The following is a 22,044-nucleotide window of genomic DNA, read 5'->3' as shown; positions in this document are numbered from 1 at the left end:
CCCTTTAAATAGTCCTAGAAATGATGATCAATTTTAATGATTTCAGTTGCAAGTACCAAAAATTCAGTCAGAGCTTCTCCAACTGATAAGGATTTACAAAATCAGTTCTCAGGTTGTTGTGAACTCTCTTGTGCAGAGGTGAATCTTGGTAAATGAGCTTCACTGTAGTAGGTTTTTATCGGGATGATGCAATGTGTCAGGTTTTACTACTACAATGGATGTGGATGGTGTATCTTTGTAATTTTTAGTCGTTTCAGAAATTACTAAAGGCAACTACGGATAGCTGGTATTGTAGCTGCTTTTCTTGGAGCCAGTGTTTTGGCTGCATTTTAGAAATGAGTCTCTGAACCTTGCTTCTTAGTGCATATATATACAAGATAATGTAGGGGTTTGCACGTTAGTAATTAAAGTCGTCCAGAGATCTGTCCATGTGCTGCTGTTTCAATGAATCAGAAATTAGAATGAAGGCTTTCATTGGGTGATATTGAAATCTGTAGGGAGCTATGCTACTACCTTGCTGATTATTGCTTTTAAAACATGTAGGCATCTTTACCAGATACTTTAATTTTTTTAGTTAAGCTTCATAAGTCTATATGAGGGTATTTATGGGAATACTGACTCGTGAAGTGCTTTTAATATTGATAATTGTTTTTCTTTGGGATCGTATTTCACAGCTCTTATTTGAGGATCCTAACTTTCCGTGTAGAAGATCTTGGTTTAGGTTATAATTTGTCTTACTATCGCAGTTCAAAAAGCCCCCAAACCTCTCAAGCCACAAATAGAGTTGTTTTTTTCTAAATGTATTCTTCTGCTTCCCGTCTGCTTCTGGGTGTAACTGGCTTCTATTGTATTTATTTTTGCAAGTTCTCTGACCTCCTCATTGCTTTATTTATCTTCTAGTCTGTTTGTGGGAAGAAGATCAAAAAAGTCTGTCTTTCTTTCCATTTTCTCATTCTAAAGCCCAATCTGGTAATTGGTACATTTATGAAAGGTAATGTCAGAACAGGTGTAGCACACTAGTGCAAGTGTTCATGTTAGATCCCAGTAAGAAAGGTGCTTGGACTCTTAACATATTGATTAAAATAACATTTACTGGAGATAACAGGAGAAGGGAAAAAGGGGGTAGCATAGATAACTTTACATCTGCTCAGCTGCTGGAACCCTGAATTGTACAGCACTGGGCAGACATCTACACATGGCAAGCTGTGCAAATCCTCTGTGGTGAGGATCACCACCAGCATTGTAGTGTTTAGAGCTTTTATAGGATGTTCTTGGAAGTAAACAGCTCTATTTATCATGTCCAGTGCCAAGCAAAAGGATGTTACATGAAAATGCTACTTTACATCAGGTTATACTGAGACCTAGTATCACAGAATGGCTTGGGTTGGAAGGGACCTTTATAGGTTATCTAGTCCAAGCCCCCTGCCGTGAGCAGGGACATCTTCAACTGGAGCAGGTCACTCAGGACCCCATCCAGCTTGGCCTTGAATGTTTCTGGGGTGGGACATCTGCAACCACCCTGGGCAACCTGTTCCAGTGTTTCACCACCCTCATTGTAAAACATGTCTTCCTTATAGCTAGTCTGAATCTACCTTCTTTCAGTTTAAAACCATTACCCCTTGTCCTATCACTATAGGCCCTACTAAAAAGTCTGTCCCCTTTTGAGCCCCCTTTAAGTATTGAAAGGCCTCAGTAAGGTCTCCCTGGAGCCTTCTCCAGGCATGTTATACCACATGCAAGTGGTGTAACTGCCAGGTGCTAAGTGGGGGCTACATGTTTTGTTACAATTGGTTTGCTGAGTTCATCCAGTTGTCTCGATAAGTATAGTAGAGTGCAGGCCTGTGCCTGTTGAGGTCAGCTGGTTATGTGGATCACTAACTCCTTGATGTACAGTAGTCTTCTGTTTAAGATCACTGCAGCAGGAACTAAAATCAGCATAACTGGTTTTAGATCAACCTACTAATTATGCTGGTGCAGTCAGTTCCAGCTTCTGGAGTAATTACATTTTTTGAGTTGATTTATTTATTTTCACTGAATAAGATAGTGTGAAACTGAAATGAGTGTCCACAAAAAAGCTGAAAGCTCTAGTGGACCTGTAAACCAGTCTGGAATTGAACAGACTCTGGCAGCCTGTGCTATAGTCTGCTTTTGTTTCCTGCTTGGTCAAAGCTGAACTGAAATACTTTTATTCCATTACTGATGCAGCTGTTGCATTCCTTCTCAGTCTAGTGCATTTTACTCATTTCTCTTGGTTTTCCTACCTGGCTTCTGGTTTCCTGTTCATTCCTCCAGGAAGCAGAGTGCACTCTTGTTGCAGATGAGTGGAATGCACCTCACTCAAAAGAGAGAAGCAGCAATATATTTTATTGAGATAAAATACTAATTTGACAGAATTCAATAAGTTCAATGGCATTTAACAAAGTTTTAACAGTGGTTTGACAAGGTTCAGTAAGTTTGATGGCAAGGGTCACCTTATTAATTACTGCATGGGAGAAACATACAAAGGAAAATTGAGTTAGAATTGAGTTAGAATGATTCACACAGAGACAGGAGGTGCAAAGAGTAAGGAGGACCTTTCCATGAGGTTCAGAGTGGACACCCTTGTTTTCTAAACTCTTTTCGGAGCCTAGGTGTGACTGGATCCGATCTTAGTCCAGGACTTGGTCAACAGTTTATGTCTAATGGCATTATCCATACAATTATTACAATAATATTGAGTATCTACATGGATTAGTAATGTTTCCTAATATTAATTTCAGCATGCTATCAGTCACAGAGGATCTGTTGCAGGTAAGAGATCTCTACGCCTTGGGTAAGGAAGGATCTCTTAGTCTCAGGTAACCCTGAGAGGCATCCCTGCTCAAGGGGAGAGTTACCTGGAGTGCAGTCCAGCTGCAGTTCAGGGAGCACTCAAACTGGGCCCATCCTGATCGTAATATTTATAGGGTGAAGTGCTTGGCTGCTAGTCAATAGCACAGACAAGATAGATCTCTTCAGTTTAGCTCTGGTATCCTGTTCTGTACTTCGGTTATCTTGCACTTCTGGGTTTTGAAACTACCTTTCAGAATATTTTTTAGGACACCTTCACTCCTTTGTACAGGGGCTTTCTAGCTCACAAGTTCACCCCAAGGATGTGAGACCTGTTACGCCTTAGCCTGAACCAAAGTACAGCTAGGAATCCAGTGTATCTGTCATAACTCTCAGCTTCAGTGGAAATTATTTGTTTATTCTGTACTGTATCTCTGCTTAAAGTCAACTACAGGACTGTTATGCAATTCCTCAGTTTTAAAAGCTTTTAAGATTTTTACATTTCTTAACTTTTCTGACATATTTCTTTGTTCTTTGCAGAAAAGGTACAGTTTGGCTGTTGGTCCTCCCAAAAAGGTTCCAAAAGTCAAGGGTGTAGAGTCTGCAGCAGTGCAAGCATTTCTCAGACGGCAAGAAGAAGAAAAAAGAAAAAAAGGTAACAGTCCAAAATATTTCCTATGTGTTATGTCCTGCTCGGATGAGGGAGACAAATGACTTAAATTTGTAAATCTGCAATGGAGTGGACAACAGTGAAACAAGTCTCAAAGTCCATACATAAACATTTATTAATTTCCTGCAATGTATTAATTGGATACATGATAATTGACTAAGTAACAAATTATGGCAAGCAATATGATATGCCTTGCGTTACTCAATGCTAACAAGGAAAGGGGGGAAAAGAGAAGGGGAGAGAAATGGAGGTAGAAATAGAGATCACTGGTCCAGGTTCCTGTGTTGGTTGTGCCAACAAGGGTTCAAGGATGCATCCGTTGTCTTCACTCCTGTTATTCTTGTCCCTCCTCAATTTATACACACTTTCCTTGGTCCCTCCCCTAGGTCGACCTACATATCTACATATCACATGTATGGGGAGGAGGAAGATGTTTCATGGGATGCTGTAACTAGCATGATCTTGTTAATCTTCATTAGCATATGCAGGGGTGTCAACCTTAATATGCATTTTGCTGATAATGAAGCAAAGGTCATTCACCGGACGGATGGCCCTTGAAACTTTACAGGATGCACCAGAGCAGAACCAACCTGTCTCCGCAGGGCTCCCTCCTCCAGCTGCATCCTGTGCTATCCAGGCAGCCTTATCAGCTCCTTGATCGTAAAGCCTGCATTATCCAGACTCCAAAGTTTCATTACTTGAGAGTGTTTGAGACATTCCTTGGCTTGGAGGGCCTCCTCCCCCCCATCCCTTATCTTTACCAGGTCTCCCCTCTTGCCATTGTTTATGCTTCCCTCAGGCCTTGTTTCGGGGAGTTACAAGTTACACTATGGGAGACTTTCATTGACTCTTTGAGACTTTGTCACCTTATTCAAAGCTCTTGCAAATACAGCTGTGCATCTGTTTCTGGAATTGATGTACATAACTGATGCTAAGGAAAAGCCAGGATTAAGTAAGGACTAGGGATGTTTGCATGCTTTCCTAAGGCATTAAATATTAATCAGTTACTCTAGCATTTACTGTTGGAGATAGAGAAGTACTTAAGGTGAAGAGAGATTGCAAGAAACCATCTGGACTTCTGGTAGCTTGACTTTGAAAAGCTTTATCTGGGTGGAAAAATGGTAAGAGTTCCTGTTGTTGTATCTTAATCTAGCATATTGATACAGCCTGAATTTTAAATTTGTATGGCAGAGGCTTTATTTGAGCCACAGGTCTTCCACTGTATTATCTTTCTTTTAAATAGCCTGTAGAATAAACTAATACTGCATTGCTTCTGATGTTAATGTTTTGTTAAAGGTAACCAAATCTGATGGACTGGATGGCCCAGGGTATTCCTCCTCTCTTGGGCTAGTCATGAGCCTGCTGCCAGGTCCAGCCAGACGCAAGACTGAGCATGAATTCCATGTGGGCATGCATGCGTGCTCACTGTACAGTCACGGCCCTTGACAACAGAATAACATAGGCAGGGGATGGTACCTTACAGGCACCCAAAGCATGAGTAGCCCAATCCATTTTCAAGGAATTGATGCTTTTCCTGAGTCTTTCTGGTATTTGGCCCCCATTCCCTTGGTCTCTCCAGTATCTGGCGTTTAGACCTCTCATCCTATTCACTAGCTAGTTCAGCCTGAATTTTGTCAGCAGATCAGACAGACTCAAGATAGAGAGCATACTTATGCAGAAAATAACTAAAACCAGTTCAGTAAGAATATAGAACAGACTGTGGAGGTAGGGCACAGGGCTCTACCAGACAAAATGTAGTGACCCAGCAGCTTGCTTATCTGTGGCTGGCTGCTTCTGTCTCTCCCCTGCATCCCTCTACACCCCACCTGTTTTCCACTTCTTATCTCACCCCAGTGCTCTCTGATTCCTTCCCTTTCCTCATCTTCCTTTAAACATCTGATGGTAAATTCTGTATGGTCTCAAAATTCTCTTGCTCAGTCTCAGAACTCCTTCCATTACCCAGAGATCCCCCATAAGTCCTGTACTTCCTCACACAGTAATTCTCCTTAGTTTGCATGGCATTCTGGAGAGCTGCTTTGGTTGAATCGCCTGAGTGGGTTTTGTAATAGTAGCATTTGAGTTAATTGTTCACCTTGGTTTGTTGGAGTAGCTGATGGAGGTGGGTTACCTTGCCCTGTTGGCATACATCTGATCACTTTCTGGTCTATTTTGAATAGCTGTTAGCCAGATACCCTTAAATTACTGTCTTAAATGGTTTATCAGTTTGGAAGAAATGGAAATAAAAAGTAGTTCTTTTGCATAACTTTCTCCTGGTTTTCTTTTACAGCACTGGAAGAAAGAAGAAAGAAAGAAGAGCTCTTGGCTAGGCGTATTGAAATGAAACATGACAGAAAGGCAAGAGCTATGGCCTCACGAACAAAGGACAATTTTTATGGCTATAATGGCATTCCTGTTGAAGAGAAGCCTAAAAAGAAGAGGACTTGTGAGAATGTTGCTCAGGCCCCAGAGGCTGAGCATGCAACAGAAGATGAAACTGAGCAACTTGAATACAGTCAGACTGACTCCGAGCATGAGCAAGAAGAATATGAAGAGAAACCATCCAAAGTTGCAGTGAAACCAAAGGCGCCTCCCAAAAGTGCACCAGCACCTCTGAACTTTGCAGAGCTCTTAAGGCTTGCTGAAAAAAAACAGTATGAACCGGTGGAAATAAAACCAGTGAAAAAAGTAGAAGAGAGACCCAGAACAGCAGAAGAATTGAGAGAGAGGGAGTATTTGGGACGCAAAAACAGAAGAGTAGAAATGCATAAGAGAAGTGAGGAGATTAAGAATACAGGGATATCCAGTTCTTCAAAAAAAGTGACTTCTCAGAAAGAATCTGTAAATGTGAAACTTAACAAAAGCTCAGTAGATAAACATTCCACACCGAAAGGCAGTCTGTCATCTATGAGTGGTACTGATAAGAAATCCAAAGCACCAGCATTGACTGAAAAACACTCACGGCCATCATCTTCCTCCAGATTTGATCAAATAGAAAAAAACTCACAAAATGGCTCCTTGAAAAGCTCTACTGGTAGCAGTCATAGTAAATTACCTCTCAATGGTATTGGAAGGTCTGCCTCAAGCTCTCATGTGCCACCCTCAAAACCAGCGGCCAATGGGGCTCAGAGGCTACCATCTGCTAAAGAATCCAGCCTGAAGGTCTCTGCCCATACAAAATCAGGAAGTACCACAGCCCTTCAGCATGGAATCAACTCCAATGCAAAACGATCAGGCAGCAGCTTAGGAAAAGGAGGACCTGGACATCCAGGTGGCGGTTCAAGTGCAGGACCTGGGCGATCAAGCAGCAATTCTGGTGTGGGACCTGGAAGGCCAGGAAGGGGTTTAAGCCCAGGCCCCGGGCGACTGGGCAGCGGCTCAGCCACAGGACCTGGAAGGCCAGGCAGCAGCTCCAGCCAGGGACCTGCGCGACTGGGCAGTGGCTCAGGCGTGGGACCTGGAAGGCCGGCTGGCAGCTCAAGCACGGCAGGACTTGGGCGACCGGTCAGCAGCTCAAGCGCGGGACTTGGGCGACAAGGCAGCAGCTTGGGCACTGGACCGGGAAGGCCTGGCATCAGCACAAACGCAGGACCTGGGCGACCAGGCAGCAGCATGGGTACAGGACTGGGAAGGCCAGGAGTCAGCCCAAGCACTGGACCTGGGCGACCAGGCAGCACCTTGGGAACAGGACCAGGACGGCCAGGAATCGGCCCGAGCACAGGAGCCAAGCGACCAGGCAGCAGCTTGGGAACAGGGCCAGGAACTGGCCCAAGCGCGGGAGCCAAGCGACCAGGCAGCAGCTTGGGAACAGGACCAGGAAGGCCAGGAATTGGCCCAAGCGAGGGAGCCAAGCGACCAGGCAGCAGCTTGGGAGCAGGACCGGGAAGGCCAGGAATCGGCCCAAGCGCAGGGCCTGGGCGACCAGGCAGCGCCTTGGGTACAGCTGTAAAACCCAAGTGTACTGTTGTATCGGAAACTATTTCCTCTAAAAACCTAGTCACGAGACCTAGCAATGGACAGATAAACGGAATGAGATCTTTTCAAGGGCATAGACCTGTGTTTCATTCACAAGGTATAAAGTTCTAGAGAAAACCTTTTTACTTAGTTATTTGTTTTGTATTTTTATATATGTCTGAGTTGAGGTCACTGAGGGTCTTTGACAATTACAGATCAATTAGGAAGACTTAGATGAAATAGCATGCTTGCCTTTTGAAGAGTACATTTAACAGTAGAATGCTTTTTTCTGCTTTGCAACTTTTTACCTGTGCTCATACTCCTTGAATTACGGGCCTGGGGTGTGAAGTATTACATGAAAGAGAACTAAGCAGCCTGTGATGGATGTTGGTATTTGAATACCTTTAGAAGGAAAAGAATTGAAGGATTCAGTTCCTGCATTGCTTAATTATGCTTAGTCTTTAAAATTTCATAGTGTCTTAATAGGTGCTTAATGTGGTACACAAAATTAAAACCACACAGCAAATCTGTGACTGATATTTAAGTGTTTTGGCTAATTCATGTTATCAGTAAGCAAGCGGTTCTAAAAAATTGTTTCTTAGCAGGAACAAGCAGCTTGGACTCTAGCAACTAAGTGCCTAGAAAACCCTGATCAAGAACATAGAATTCTGTCTGGTATTTTCCTCAGGATGCAGTTGGTGATACTGATATGTAATCATCTATAGCACAACTTAGAGGAAGCATTTGCTTTTACTGACTTTGAGAATTGCTCATTAACTTGAGACAGAAGTTTTCTAGCTGGAAGCCCAGAGTTGTAAAATGGCAGTGCCCAAGAGATAGCAAGGAGAAGCACTGTTAAATTAATGTTATATTAATGTTACTAATTAATGATTTTTTTCACTGCCATGTCATTTAGGTCTTGGAAGACCATCTATTAGTTACAAGAGACAAATAGAAGATGACGATGATGATGAATATGACTCTGAAATGGATGATTTCATTGAAGACGAAGGGGAACCACAAGAAGAAATATCAAAACATATTCGGGAAATATTTGGCTATGACCGGAAAAGGTAAGAAAAATGCCAATTTTAAGATACTGCAGAACAAGCAACAGAACAACAGAAATTAAAATAGTTCAACAAATAAAAATGCCTTAGAAATAGGGGAAGTGCTGGTATCCAAAAATAATTTTGCATCGTGGAAATTTAACAAACGTTATAGCTGCTTCTGTGCAGAAGGGACCTTGAATTTTCACACTGCCTGCCATGCTCTTCTGGGGAGCAATAAAATTTGATGCAGTAAGACACAGTTGGAAAACAACACAACTTCTTCAGTGTCTCACCTGTATAATTCATAGCAACTCCTATTATTGGATGTTAAAATGCTTTCTATAGCAGTGTGGGGTATTTCAGAATTCATCAGATGTAGCTGCCTGAATATGAACTGCTAAATGCAGTAGTATTAGCTGTTCTGTAAGAGGATCTAATTTGGTATGACTAGGAACTGCTGGAAGATGAAGGCTTTTATTTGGCATATTTACATACTTCCCTCTTGTCTGACTATAAGGTATAAGAAAGCAAGCGTTTAAAAGACTTGTAACTTCTTTCAAAACATTAAAATCCGTATAGCAAGGTAATTGTTCTTTCTAAGAAAGGATGTGAATTTATAACTCAGCTGTACATTATCATGTGGTTTAATGTGCTGAAAACTAATATTTAATTTCCAGATACAAAGATGAAAGTGATTATGCCTTACGTTATATGGAGAGCAGCTGGAGAGAACAACAGAAAGAAGAAGCTAGGAGGTATGCACAGATTTAAATTCAGATAGAAACTATGAATTTTGTTTATTGCCCAAGTAACAGGTCTAAGTTAAGTTACAGTGGATATTTGCTGCTTTTTATAGCAGAGGTAAATAAGCCTTACCGTGTTTTTTAAGAAAGCTTAGGTAAAGATGAAACTCTGCCAGCCAGTGGTGGGTACTGTAAATTAAATAAATCTTGTATGTTCATTCTCATGCATCACAAACTTCACTTGTAAAAAAAGTCACAAAAAAAGAACACACCAAAACCTACTTATGCCCAAAAATATTTTTAAAAAATACTTTAAATTTCATTTGAAATGCTAAAACCTTCTGTTTGTCACAAACATTACAATATTCTGCTAGTTTGAGATCTGGAAGGAGACTTACATGTTTTTATGTGCATGTGTTTGTGTATTTCTATGTATATATACCAAGTACTCTGACAAACTTTTGTAATCAGTGATTTCAAATAAGATTATATTTTCATATTGGCTTTGACCATTGGTATTGGCCTCTAGACCTGCACAGTTCTTACATTGCTGTTATAAAATCTGGTGTTCATAAACTGATTTTATTTTTGGTTTTTAATGGCTGGTGGAACAAGCTTTGTGAAAGTTATAAGAGGTTTTTATAGATAATGGAAGGTACTGGAATATACTGAGTTAACAACTTTTTTGTTCTGAAATTTTTATATTGTTATTCAGAAGGTGCCTTGAGCATTCGGAACTTGCATATTTTTGAAGTTATAGTCATCTTCCTCCTTGCTCCTGGGAAATAGCTGCTGATCATGCAAACCTATAGTCTGTTATATGGAGTTAGAGGGAGTAACTGGAATTTTACAGTGCCATTGCTATTGGCTGAATTATCTGTTGAAGGCCTAGAGTGAGGTTTTGCAGAGTGGAATACCTGGCTAACTTTCAACTGCACATGTAGCATAAAGGAAGGGGAGATAAGAAACTTCAGTAAAATGGGGTTTAACTATTTTCAACGCTCAGCTACTTTTCACTGAGAGTTTGGTTAACAGCTTTGTGACCCTTGAAATGAGGAACTTCTTCTAACGAAGCAAGCCGACTAAAATTACAGCGGTTAAGTTCTAAGTTGAAATGAAAAATGATGCTCCAAGCCAGAGTTTTATCACATAGATCCTTGATGTGTTTGTTTCTATTCTGAATTTGGATAACTGCAGTTTCCTGAATTCAGGATGATTTTGCTATGCTTGTTTAGGCATAAAAGGCATTTTAGAGCCAGTACTGGAGCAGTTTAGCCCGGAACAGTGGAATCCTCATTGTCACGGGGTTGAACCTTTTGCATTGAGGTGCACGCTACAGTGCCTTCATAATGAACTATGGATGTACAAATGCACTTGGTAGGGCTGCAAATGAGGCAGTAGCTGATCACAAAATGGTAACTCTGCTACACCCATTCCTAGTATCAAACCAGCAAGACTGTCCAGCCCTTATTTATTGAAGAGATCAGTGACTGCAGATACTGTTTTAAGCATTGCTTTCAACTTACTGACTTGTCGGAAGCTGAAGGAGTTACGCGGGGACGTAGCTAGAACAGGCTGTGTTAGCAGAGTCTCTTCCACGGGCCTGTTCACCAGAGTCACGGCAGCTGGATGGACTGAGGGTGGAGCGATGTGCTTGTAGCGACCTGAATGGTGCCTCGAGCCAGGAAGTTGCAACAAAATCTTTTGCTTCTCTACTGTTTGACATATCCATTGACTCCCTTGCCAATGTAAAAGGTTTGGTCAGCTCTCAGAAGTTGATGAGAGTCAATCCTACTATGACTTGTATGTAAGTTACGTTGGTAAGAATTGATGGATGTGTTTCAGCAGTAGCTTTTTGGAAAAAAAATGGCCTTTCATGTTAAAATCATTTTTCTTCACAATCTTGATTTTTTTTTTAAACAAAAGTTTTAAATATTTTTTCCCTCAAAAGATTTAATTCTAATCTAATGATAAAATCTTTTATTTGTTTTCTTAAAGCTGTATTCTTGCTATAATTAAAGGAGATTTATGATTGTTGAACTGATCCAAAATTTTTGCTCAAATCAGCTGTAATAATTTTAGGATTGCTTTTCTTGGGGGAGGGGTGGAAGTCAAATTTCACATTTCCTGAGTAGCAGTGTGTAAAGAATTTCATCTTATTTGGCAGCTTGAGACTCGGTGTTCAGGAGGACTTAGAAGAATTGAGACGGGAAGAAGAAGAATTAAAACGCAAGAGACAGTCTAAGAAGCTGAGGACACGTTAACTGACTTACGGTGTTGACTTTATTTCTGCTACCCTCTGCCTCCATACATCTCTTATTCTACTTCAGTTTCCATTTGCTTGTTAGAGGGCAAAAGAATATTTAAAGGGATTAAAGTACTGAAAAGCAAGGCTTTAGTTTGACCTAAATAAGATATTTATTTTTAATACTTGCCAGGGTTGGTTTTTTATGAAGAAATTAATGCACTAATGCATATTAAGTGGAATAAAATTAATAGATGTTTCCATTGATTAAACCAGTTCAAGATGCCAGCAGAAATATTGACTAGCTATGCACTGACTTGGAACTGTGTGGGCCCATATACCAGTAAACCGATTTTGCATTCACTTGAAAGAAAGGAATAGCATTCTTGTCCCAGATATTTCTTGAGACTTAGAGAAATTGCTTTATATTCTACTCTGTCTCCCAACTTGCGCCTCAAAGTACTGAAATGTCATCATCTGTACAGAAGCAGCTTGGGTGTAAATTCAGCCGTTGCCACAGATGTTCAAAGCAATAAAGTGCTGCATATTTTCTGATTTGAGGACCCATAAAAATAATTTGAACCTCTTTATTTCTAAACAGAAAAGTGCATGTCATTTGCAAATTGTACAGTTATAGATACAGCCAAAAGATTATGTTGGCTTTTGCTGTGTCTGGAATTCCAATGCCAATCTAATTCAGTAGGATACACACCCTGAAAACAGGAATTTCTAGTGTCTGTATGTAACTTGTGCTTTTGGGCTCAAGCATAAGCTTGGGAATTCTTTTCCTGCCCTGTAAATCTTCACATTTGTTTAACAGCTTCTGCTGCTTTTACAAATCGTGTACGATGCACATGTTCTTTCTTGCATTAAACATCCGATGTGTTAAATGATTTAAAATGTGAAGCAGTCATTTATCTAATTAGGCTTACTATTTAGAAAGCACATCAGAATTAAGTTTTGTTAGAATGTATTTGCAGCTCTTCCATATTAACAACCTCCTGTTAACTAGTTAATACTTGTGATTAATTTCATCAAGCCAAAAAATCTAAACTGTTATGTGCAGGAGAGTTAGTTCAGTTACTTACCTTACTGCCCATATTTGCACATTATTTCTAACTATGCACTTAAAAGACTGTTTCTTTCAGTAACTGAATTTGTTTACAATCAGCACAGGGTTCATGTAAGTCTACAGGAGTTGTACTGACAGTCTGAAGCTCAAATCTGGTGTTGCATCTACTTTGATTTCCCCAGGTTGCCCTTCAAAGCTCACCAGTATGATGACTCAGCTTTGCCTCAAGCTCCAGGACTCCACTGATAGTACCTCTGGCTTCAGCTCCTGAGGCTCTTATGTTTTAATGCTGGAAGTACTTGGAAAAGTACAAAAAGGGCTTTGGGTGGTGGTTTTGGGGGTGTGGGGAAGTAAAGAAATGAAAAGGAAAAATTACCTTGTAGAAAAACAACAAAGGAACCTTTCCTATGAGGGGACTATTCTTAACAGTGCTGCTTCTAGGAAGCAGTTCAGATAGCAACCTGTAAGGAACAATCTTGGAAGCTGCTGAAGTTTAAACATCTGACTTTTAATGTAAGAAAAAACAGATTTGCCTTTTTAAAATGTTTTCTCGATGGTGTAGCATTTCACTGCCTCAGTAAACAATGACATGAGTAAGCTATTGGGATAGATTCTATAAACTAATTCAGTATTAGCTGACAGGGAGCCCGGATGAAGAATTGCTGCTCCTCTGTATTTTTAACTTTCTATATGAACTAACAAAAACTGTTTCTCAGTGTATGCGCTTGAGACCATGCAAGATAGTGTAACCTCACTGCTTGTCTAGAAGTGTGTTGTATGCACTCTACTTCATTGGGACCATCTAAAATTTTCTGTTGTAGTTCCTAGAATTACCCATTTAAGACAACACTGGGACCGTGATCAAGTTACTGGTTTTTTTTTTTACTTGTTAATTGCTTTTAGCTGGAGAAAGGCTCTAGGTCTGTCAGCCCAGACAGCTATATCAGCTGTGAGCAACTTCCTGCCTGGTTGGGGAAAATGAAGCAAAAGAAATACAGTAATTCAAGATTGATTCAGTTGGGAAATCTGCATTTCAGATAAATATAGGTTAAATAAAATCTGATTATTTCACCACTTTCTGATTATTTAACCATGCAAGATCAGTTAAATTTCTTAATCTGTAAAGCACTTTGTCATTTGTCTTTTAGATGGTGACTGGAATGTACTCTGCTAGCCTCCCTAAGACACTGTATAACTGTTTCTTCACACAGTGATCATAGCATAAATATTGTCTATTTCATATGCAAAATTACTCAAGGATGCATTTGTAATTTTACAGTCAAGAAGTATTCTCTCAATTGGCATGGGATGCTAATGGTTTTCAAATTTTGTACAAATGTTTGGGTTTTAATGTGTTTGCATTTGCTGCCTATTTGTAAATCAGCTAGGAAGGAACTAAATTTTTGTTTTTCAATTCCTGACCTTGTATCCAAAAATGTTTACTGTTTGCCAGATTAACAGTATTAATCTAACGAGTACTTCAGTACTTGTCCAAAGTGCATCTGAATTTGAAGTTAAAAACTGGAAGAATGCTTATATTGGTTTATGAGGATTTGATGTTAAGCTAACAATTTAATTGTGTTTAATGAAATTCTGGTTTGGTTTTTAGATTTTTAATTCACTGTTTGATAATGTGCCTTTTTTACTAAATTGTGTCAAAAAATAATGAATGTAGGAGTATAAAAAGGTTGGTCGGTTTCTGCTATCTCAGATTCTATATCCTTAAACTTGATAGTGTGAAATGACATACTTTTCATGAAACCCTTCCAGGTCTGGCTTTGATTGCACAATTACAGTAGCTACTTCTTTACTGCTAATGCTAAATCAAATGAAGGGCACTTTCTATTGATGACTACTTTTTGAAAATGTCTTGTATTTACACTTGAGCTGTATTTCACTTTACAGCAATGTCTTTTGGAGGCCAGGGTTTTGCATATCACAGGAAGCCTTAGTGTGCAACTCTGTGCTGTGCTTTAAAATAAAATTCTTTCGAGAAGTATATGAGATCTCTATGGAAATCTGGATTTATTTTTGTGTAAAGTCCAAAATATTGTCCAGGAAAACTAATTTTCTATTTTTTTTGCATTTTGTAACATAATCTAGTAGCTGATGCATATTTCTAGATATAGCATATTTCTGGAGACCAAAACATGTCAGAAAGAAAATAAATATATGGAGAGACTGGTGTTTAAATTGTGATGAATGTACTTCTATTTATTTTGGTGAGTGGGTGTGATGCAATATTAAAGTGTTAGTGTGTAAATAAGGGTGCTTCTAGTTTTAGCCAATGATTTTTTTTTCTTTGGGGATACCATTTGTGCACAATGTCTTTTTACACAATGTGACAAATCAGGTTGAAAACTCGTACATAGCTTAACTGTTCTCTGGTGCTGTCAAGAAAGTGTATACTTTTGCACACACCAAATGCATATAAGTTTTGCAGAGTATGTATACAATAAATTACAGGCATTAAACATTTTACTGCTATTTCTCATTGGTTTACTTTATGGAAGATTTTTCACAATTCTCTTCTGTTGGTTTCCTCTGAGCTGTCACATACAACAGCAGTAGGCTGAATATTCTCCAAGGATTGTTCTCTTGTTCTGATGCAGCCAGCAAGAATGTGTGAAATATTAATGGAGTCACTTAAGCATTCAGAAAAGATCTGAAAATTATTGGTGCCTCTTGCAGTTTAGGCTTGTGACATAATATATATTTGCAGGTACATGTATTCTGGAATGATAATATATACAAGTGTGTCAGTTGCCTTTAATCTCTCCCATTTGGAGTGTGGTGTTTCATCCTGCAGTTTCACAAGCACCATCTTTCTTGGATTCTCAGAATCTGAACCTCCTCACTTGCTGTCTCCTGTGCAGTGGTTTACTGCTTCAACAGCTGGAGGTAAATACCAGTGACTGTTCTAACCAGCTAGTGTGGCGACCCACTTCCAAAGAGATAAATGAACGCACATCAAAGTGAGCCCGTCTGCCTGTCCTTTGAAACAGCAACGCTTGCACACTCTTGTGCTTAAAAAAATAAAAATCCTCCTGTGTTTGGAATTACCTTGTATGGAATTCCCTCGATATTTTTAATGTATCTTTATAGCTGCAATCAGTCATTAACAGTTACTTCAAAGCAAATATATTCTGTTCAGGTGGAGGGTGATTCTATGTGGACTTACCTTAATCCAGCCAGTAAAGCTGTACTACTCTGGAAGCCATAAAATTACTCAGGTTTGGAAAAAAATAATTACAGTTTTCCCTCATTTGAGGGCAGTTTTTAGTTGTAACATTTGAAATAACATTTTAGTTCCACGAGACAGAACTGCAGCTTAGTTATCCCATAGATAGCTTTTTCTTACCACTTCAAATGCATATGGAAACATTTATTTTGCTATGAGCCTAGGGATCCAAAAAGCCTGTGACATATCATGCTTAACATACTTTGTGGGATGAAATTAAAGACAGAAGAGGTTCCCAAAGTAATGAAACATGTCACCAGTTTAGTCCTAACTTCTCTGTCCACAACTGATGAACGGTTTTGTTTTCCCAAACCATTTGGTGCTTAATTTGCTTTGGGGATTTTCTCTGTTCAGCTCTTTGTGGGAGTGCTGGTTTTTACCAATATCCTTTCCCTGCATTGGCAAATGCATAAATTTTTTTGTATGTTAGATGCAACTTCTACCCAGTTTCTCAACATTCCTCAGTTGAGGAAAGCAAAGTATCTGATGCCATCTCCTATCATACTGTGTGTGTGAAAGTTGAAAGCAATTGACAATTTAAAGAGAATCAAGAGCTTTGTTTTGTTTTTGTTTTTGTTTTTTTTTTTAAAGGAATGGGCTTGATTCTGAGTTGAAAAACACTTTGAGTGTAGTGTTCCAGGTTTTACAGTGCACTTGGAGTAAGTGAGAGCACACTTATGCACACACTGAGTGTAAAAGGATATCTGAGTGCCTTACATGTGCTTCTCAATGTATTTAACCTCTTCTGTGGACTTCTTTGTGAGAGGTAACTAGCTGCCTTGAATGATACAGCTAAGGATGTGTGATGTTTATTGTGGATCTGTCCTCAACTCCCTATCACAATAATTCTCCCTGCCAGCTTCTTCCAGCTCTTGCGTTGCATCAGGGACTGCGCTTATTATTTTTGCGCACAGGGGTGCTAATGTGAGTCAATCCACTTTATCGGGCTCTTGATTTCTATGGAACGTGCAGGAAGTCTGTTTCTGAGACCTCTACAGTGGTGTCAAGTGTGGCCATAAATGCTGCATAGAGAGCCAGCCCGTTCACATAAGGTGAATCTTCAGAGTTCATGCAGAGTGACGTGCTGTCGTTAACAACCCTCTTCCCCCAGCCAAAATGAATGAACCAGCAAACCCTTTATTAACCTGGCTTCTGTTTGCTAGCTGGGTGTACAAAGGGAATGCGGTGATGGCAGAGCATAGTGTGTGATGTGGCCCAGGGCGATGGGGAGCCCTGTTTAGGAGCAGGGTGAGAGACGCTGAAACTTGCAGGAAAAATTAACTATTTTGTGGAAGACTGTTTGCTGCTGTATGCAGTTGGCAATGAGATCTGATTTACCTCAAAACTGCTGGTTTAAATCTAGCTGTGGTTGGATAGTGCTTTTAAACTGATAGTTATGATGCATAAAGTGATTGCAGTCTAGTTCACACACACAGGTGACTTACTGGTTGTTCAGAACAAAGGTGAACACAGATAAATAATGTCCTTACTCATGATATTTCCAGAGCTGAAGCCAGTTTGGGTTTTGTGAGGAAACTTGCTCCTGCCACTTGTGTGCAGTTGGTCTTCATTTCTTCCCTGAAGTTCAGTATCTGGAGTGATCACTTGAGCATATGAGAAGTACAAATTTTTCCCATACCATTTAATATTTGTAAGTTCAACTTATAATTTCCATTCCATTACTCTTAATTTGGACAATTCAGTATTGCATGATTGTCTCCACTGGAGAAAATTCTTTGAAATGCTTCCTGAATTGTAGTTTCATGTTAGAGACCCCTTTTCCTTGGCTTAGCCCTATGCTAGTGTACCTAGCTAGAGATACAGGATGCCCACGGGTAAGCAGAAGAATGAGAGTATTTAGAGTGTGAAAGTATAAAACAGTAAAAATGATGCAATTTTCCTCTTGTGTGGAGCTGAATAAAAATCAGAAGCTACATGCTGTAGAACTAGCTCCATGTTCCACCAGACTGTCACTTTATTTTGCCCTCTCCCTTAGCATCTGAGAAACTGCAGCTTATTTTCTGTATAATTAACCATCTTAAATTTTCTACCACGTCTCAAAGAAAACATCTCAGTAAGAGGACCCATACTGGTGGCAAAATGCTGGTTTTGAATATATAGGGTGAGCTTTTATGGAGAAAGGAGTTATAATAAAGTACGAATTGGATGTATTGCTCGATAAATGCCAGTTTGGGGAATTTTCTGTAGCTTGTTTGGTAAGTATATGCAAAATGCTATGGCCTCATTTGGAAGAGGACAGCGGTACCAGTCACACTGGCTTTACCAGATTATGTGTTGGAAGTCGATATGCATTTGAAAGCTTTCCTAGAGCAGAGACACTGATAATATATGACTTGATCCTGAAAGCCAAGTTTCATATTTTTACCTCTAGAAATCATATAAAATTTGACACTAATTCAATGCGATGTTAGTCAAAACTCTGGCCAATAGACAATCACATAAAAGAACAAACCTTTTTGTAGCAGATTAAAATCTAGTATGTCCAGTAAAGGACATCCCATTACTGTCTTACAACCAGCCAGTGATGGTGTAAGGCAAGGTGTGTTTATCTTCAAGACTGCATTTAAGAGAACACCCTCATTGCTCCAGGAGCTGTCCGTATCTCTCCATCTGTCCAGGTTCAACTTCAGCACTACTCCGAGTGCTTCTGGCCTGACTCATACTACTTTGATTAAAGCGAGTGTGTAAACACACAGATGAAGCAAATAACTAGCAGAAACTATCTTCAGAAATGACAATTGTACTGGTGGCTTCCTTCTTGCTTAATGCTTGGGAGGTGCGGGGCTAGGGAAGTTGAGAGCCAGCTTCAGAAACTCCAATATAGAAGGGAACTTTAATGAAAGGTAGAGATCAAGAGATGCGGGGGGAGAGGAACCACTAGAGGATGGGTACAGGGTGGTACGTGGGGTAGCAAGGCTGTGTTCTCTGTGGGCAGAACATTAGCCTCCTAGCAAGATACTTCATTACCTAGAGATTACTTGGCATTAGGATCTGTTCATTTAATACAGAATTATTCATGGCAAATGACGTTTAGAGCAGACTTTGAGTCAGAAGGCACAGACAGACACAGCTCTGAATTTAAAGGAGTGTTTGAACAGTGAGTAGTAAGAAATTTGGATCTGTAGTTTGGGTGCAGGCTTAGTCAAGGGTGACCCCTAAGTTTTGCACAGACGTGGTATTACTGCTCTTGAGACAACAGTGGCGTGTCACTACTATGGGTATATTGTTACTATTCTGGTTTCTAGGATTATTTTGGTTACGTATAAACAGATTTCTAAAAGTGTTTCCAAACACCTAACCTGCTAATAACCATAAATAACTATCAGACTTTCCTAGCTGTTTTTACTGTGAAATAGGGAGAAATTAAAAATTTAAATGCTTGAGATTAAAAATTTAGAAGGAATGCTGTATTCTCAAACATTAGTCTGTGCTAAGGGCCTTTGTGAAACAAAATGATTTTTAAATTGTCACTTAAAAGGGTTTAGATAAATGTTCATGCAGATCATTCCATAATGGCTCATCATAGGGTTTGCTATGTTTCCACTCTGCAAAAAACACGTAGCCATGGAGGCTGTAGGAGGCTGGGGTGAAGGCAGCTGCCATTGCATGTGTCCCAGACCAGAGCTCTCGGGGTCCTGGTAAAGCTTTTATTACCTGTTTCTCCTACCACAAACACCAGGTTGCCCAGAACACTTTGCCCTGTTTACTGAGGGTCTCTACCACAGCACCCACCTCCCCAGAGACAGCAGTGAGCAAGGTTATATGGCGACAGTCCCCAAGACAAACTTCCTCCCTCCCCTCTTCAGGGCAGGGGCTTTTCTGGGCTTCTCTGGGCCGGTGGGACACAGCACCTAGGACACTGCCCACCTCACACCTACAGAGTAGGGCCGGGGGCTTGGAGCGGATGTGCCGAGTTGCTGCTGCTGTTTCACACATCCCTGCCCTGCAAACACTGACCTGGAGGTCAACAGCTTCTGCACAAATATGGACCTTGAGGAACTGTAGGACCAAGCAACGTGAGACCACCAGGAAGGAGGGAAGGTGGTCCTCACCATATCTCCTGTTCACAGGCAGGCCGTGGTGAGTTTGGCATCCTACCCTATGTCTCACCCATTCAAGAGGTCCCATAAACCTTTCCCCCTTGCCTGGGGTTCACAAAGCCCCAGCTGTCACTTGCTAGGGGCTGAGTCCCAGCCTGGCCATTTCCACCACTCCTGCTGCTGCTGCAGCCATGGGATGCTGTGCTCCTAAATGCCAAGCTGTGGTTTCTGCTTCTGGACAGGCTTTCACAACCCTGGATACAAAATGCTGTTGTGAATCCACCTAGCTGGGATTGTCAAGTGCAAGACCAACATGTAACGGTCCTAGCATCCTGTTGCAGAGAAGATTTGTTATTGAGTTGATTTAAATGATTTTTATTATTTCGATTTAAATAAGGAATGATTAGGCCTAATCAATTAAATAGAATTTTATAAGTGTATCGGTTTTATAATAGTTAGAAAAAAACCAGTTGTGTAATGTTTTAAGTAGCCATAGAAATATTGTATTTAGTTTAGAGTAACCATACAACCAGTCATGCTGCTACAAAGGCCTTTGTAAAGTCCCAGGCTAAGGCTGTGTAGGCTGGTAATAATCATTAACCAGATTTCTATTCAAAGAATAAGATTCATGACCAGGTACTATTGTTAGGCTGTTTGGTAAGGACAATTTATTACCCTGTCGACCAGGATGTTCTAAAGGATACATTGTGAAAGGACCTTGAAGCATGTTAAAATTGTAATGTGAGCCAAAGTTCTTGAGACAAGAACATTGAGGGGTCTTTCTTTTGAGTCGTTGGTTGCACAAGCAGCTCTCCGACTCATTTCAGGACTCAAGTGCATGTGACCGGAAAGAGATGGGAATAAGGAAATGAGTTACGGGAATTAGCATGTTTATGTATGAGAAGTTATTATGTATTACTGTATCCTATATAATCTGTCTTACACAAGTTAGGGGTGCATTGTTGGTGAGATGACTCCCCTATGCACCCAGCCGTTAATAAAGAAGTGTCTGCTTATCTACATCATATTGGTGTTGATAAGTTGTTTTATCCCGTTTGGTGACAAGGTCAGTCTCTCTTCTCTAAGTTGGGATGTCTATTAATATCTCCTCCTGAAACTCAGTTGCATTGAATGTGGACAGCTGGAAATTAAAGTATCTGCTCTACATTATACATCTCTCTGATACAGAGAACATCATGTCTTAATAAGCAATATTTAAAAATAATCAGATGCTGATTCATTGAGAAAGCTCCAAAGGGCCAGAAAGTAGATCCTCAGTGTGTGTAAGTTAAGTCTGCTGAACTACAGCAACTGATTCTGTTAGAGGGCTTGTGCCACTTGAAAAAAGTGTCTCTCAGGTTCTGCTTTGTTAGCAGAGCATGCAGAAACAGCTTAAAATCTTTATGTGTTCTTTTAGGAATTCTGCCAGTGATATCACAACCTTCTCTTGCATAAACAGCTAACGCCTTTGCCGCACAGGAAATGGCAGGCATACTCCAGGATAGCACCTGCCCAGGGGGTGCCTCGGGGTCAGTGTGTGGGGAACTTGCAAGACCTCTGCTCTCCGTAGGGCCAGTGGGGCATACCCATGGCTGTCGTCTTGAAGAACATGTCTAAGTGGCGAGACGAGGAAATTTTCTCAACAATCAGAATCCAATAGAACTGTTCAGCAGGTATTCTTTATTAGCAGCACTGGGGTCGCCCTGAGGATTCTCTACCATAAGGGCTCCCAAGAACTAGCAAGGGACGTCAGTTTACATACACACAAATAATACATATTAGATTTCCTGGAAAGGAGTGTCTTACGATAATGAGTTCCCAGAATTCATTTACATAGTCTGAGCACGTGTAGTAAAAATAGAGTGAGGGTCTTCGGTGGTCGAGGGAAGAAGTACATGGTCTTCTTCATGGTGTCCGCTCTTAAGTCCAGGTGTCTTCTTCCTAAATCAGTGAGATCATCCTCCCTAGATTGTATCTCTGTGTCCTTTTGTTCGAGTTCCCCTTATCTTAGTTTGCCCAAGTGCCCGTTGAAGGCTGCTATCAGTGAGCTATATAGGGAGCCTTTTACTTTACCATTTAGAGGCCTAGGAAAAACGGTTGAGGAGTCCTTGGGCAACACAAGCAAAACTTTCATGCATCACAGTTTAGACTTAATCAGAAATTCACTGGTTTGAGCCCTTTCAGGGGGCTGCCGGACAGCT

The 22,044-nt window shown here is 40.4% G+C and overlaps 1 protein-coding gene across 6 annotated transcripts in view; it reads left to right on the top strand.

Moving 5' to 3' along the window:
* Positions 1 to 22,044, top strand: part of SPTY2D1 (SPT2 chromatin protein domain containing 1) — a 31,021-nt gene that overhangs the window by 6,602 nt on the left and 2,375 nt on the right. For 2 of the 6 annotated variants that reach the window (XR_012625379.1, XR_012625378.1), the window contains exons 2-7: positions 3,349 to 3,463; positions 5,766 to 7,547; positions 8,346 to 8,502; positions 9,159 to 9,236; positions 10,665 to 11,031; positions 11,392 to 11,498. Coding sequence is in view for 4 of the 6 variants with exons in the window: in XM_074841843.1 (XP_074697944.1) it covers positions 3,349 to 3,463; positions 5,766 to 7,547; positions 8,346 to 8,502; positions 9,159 to 9,236; positions 11,392 to 11,488 (2,229 nt within the window). In the remaining 2 variants the exon portion in view is untranslated. The other 4 variants (XM_074841843.1, XM_074841844.1, XM_074841842.1 and 1 more) reach the window with 4 other exon arrangements.

This window comes from Strix aluco, chromosome 16 (genome assembly GCF_031877795.1).
Source record: "Strix aluco isolate bStrAlu1 chromosome 16, bStrAlu1.hap1, whole genome shotgun sequence".
NCBI lineage: Eukaryota > Metazoa > Chordata > Aves > Strigiformes > Strigidae > Strix > Strix aluco.
The sequence above is the reverse complement of the archived record's forward strand: the minus strand, read 5'-3'. Positions and strand labels throughout refer to the sequence as shown.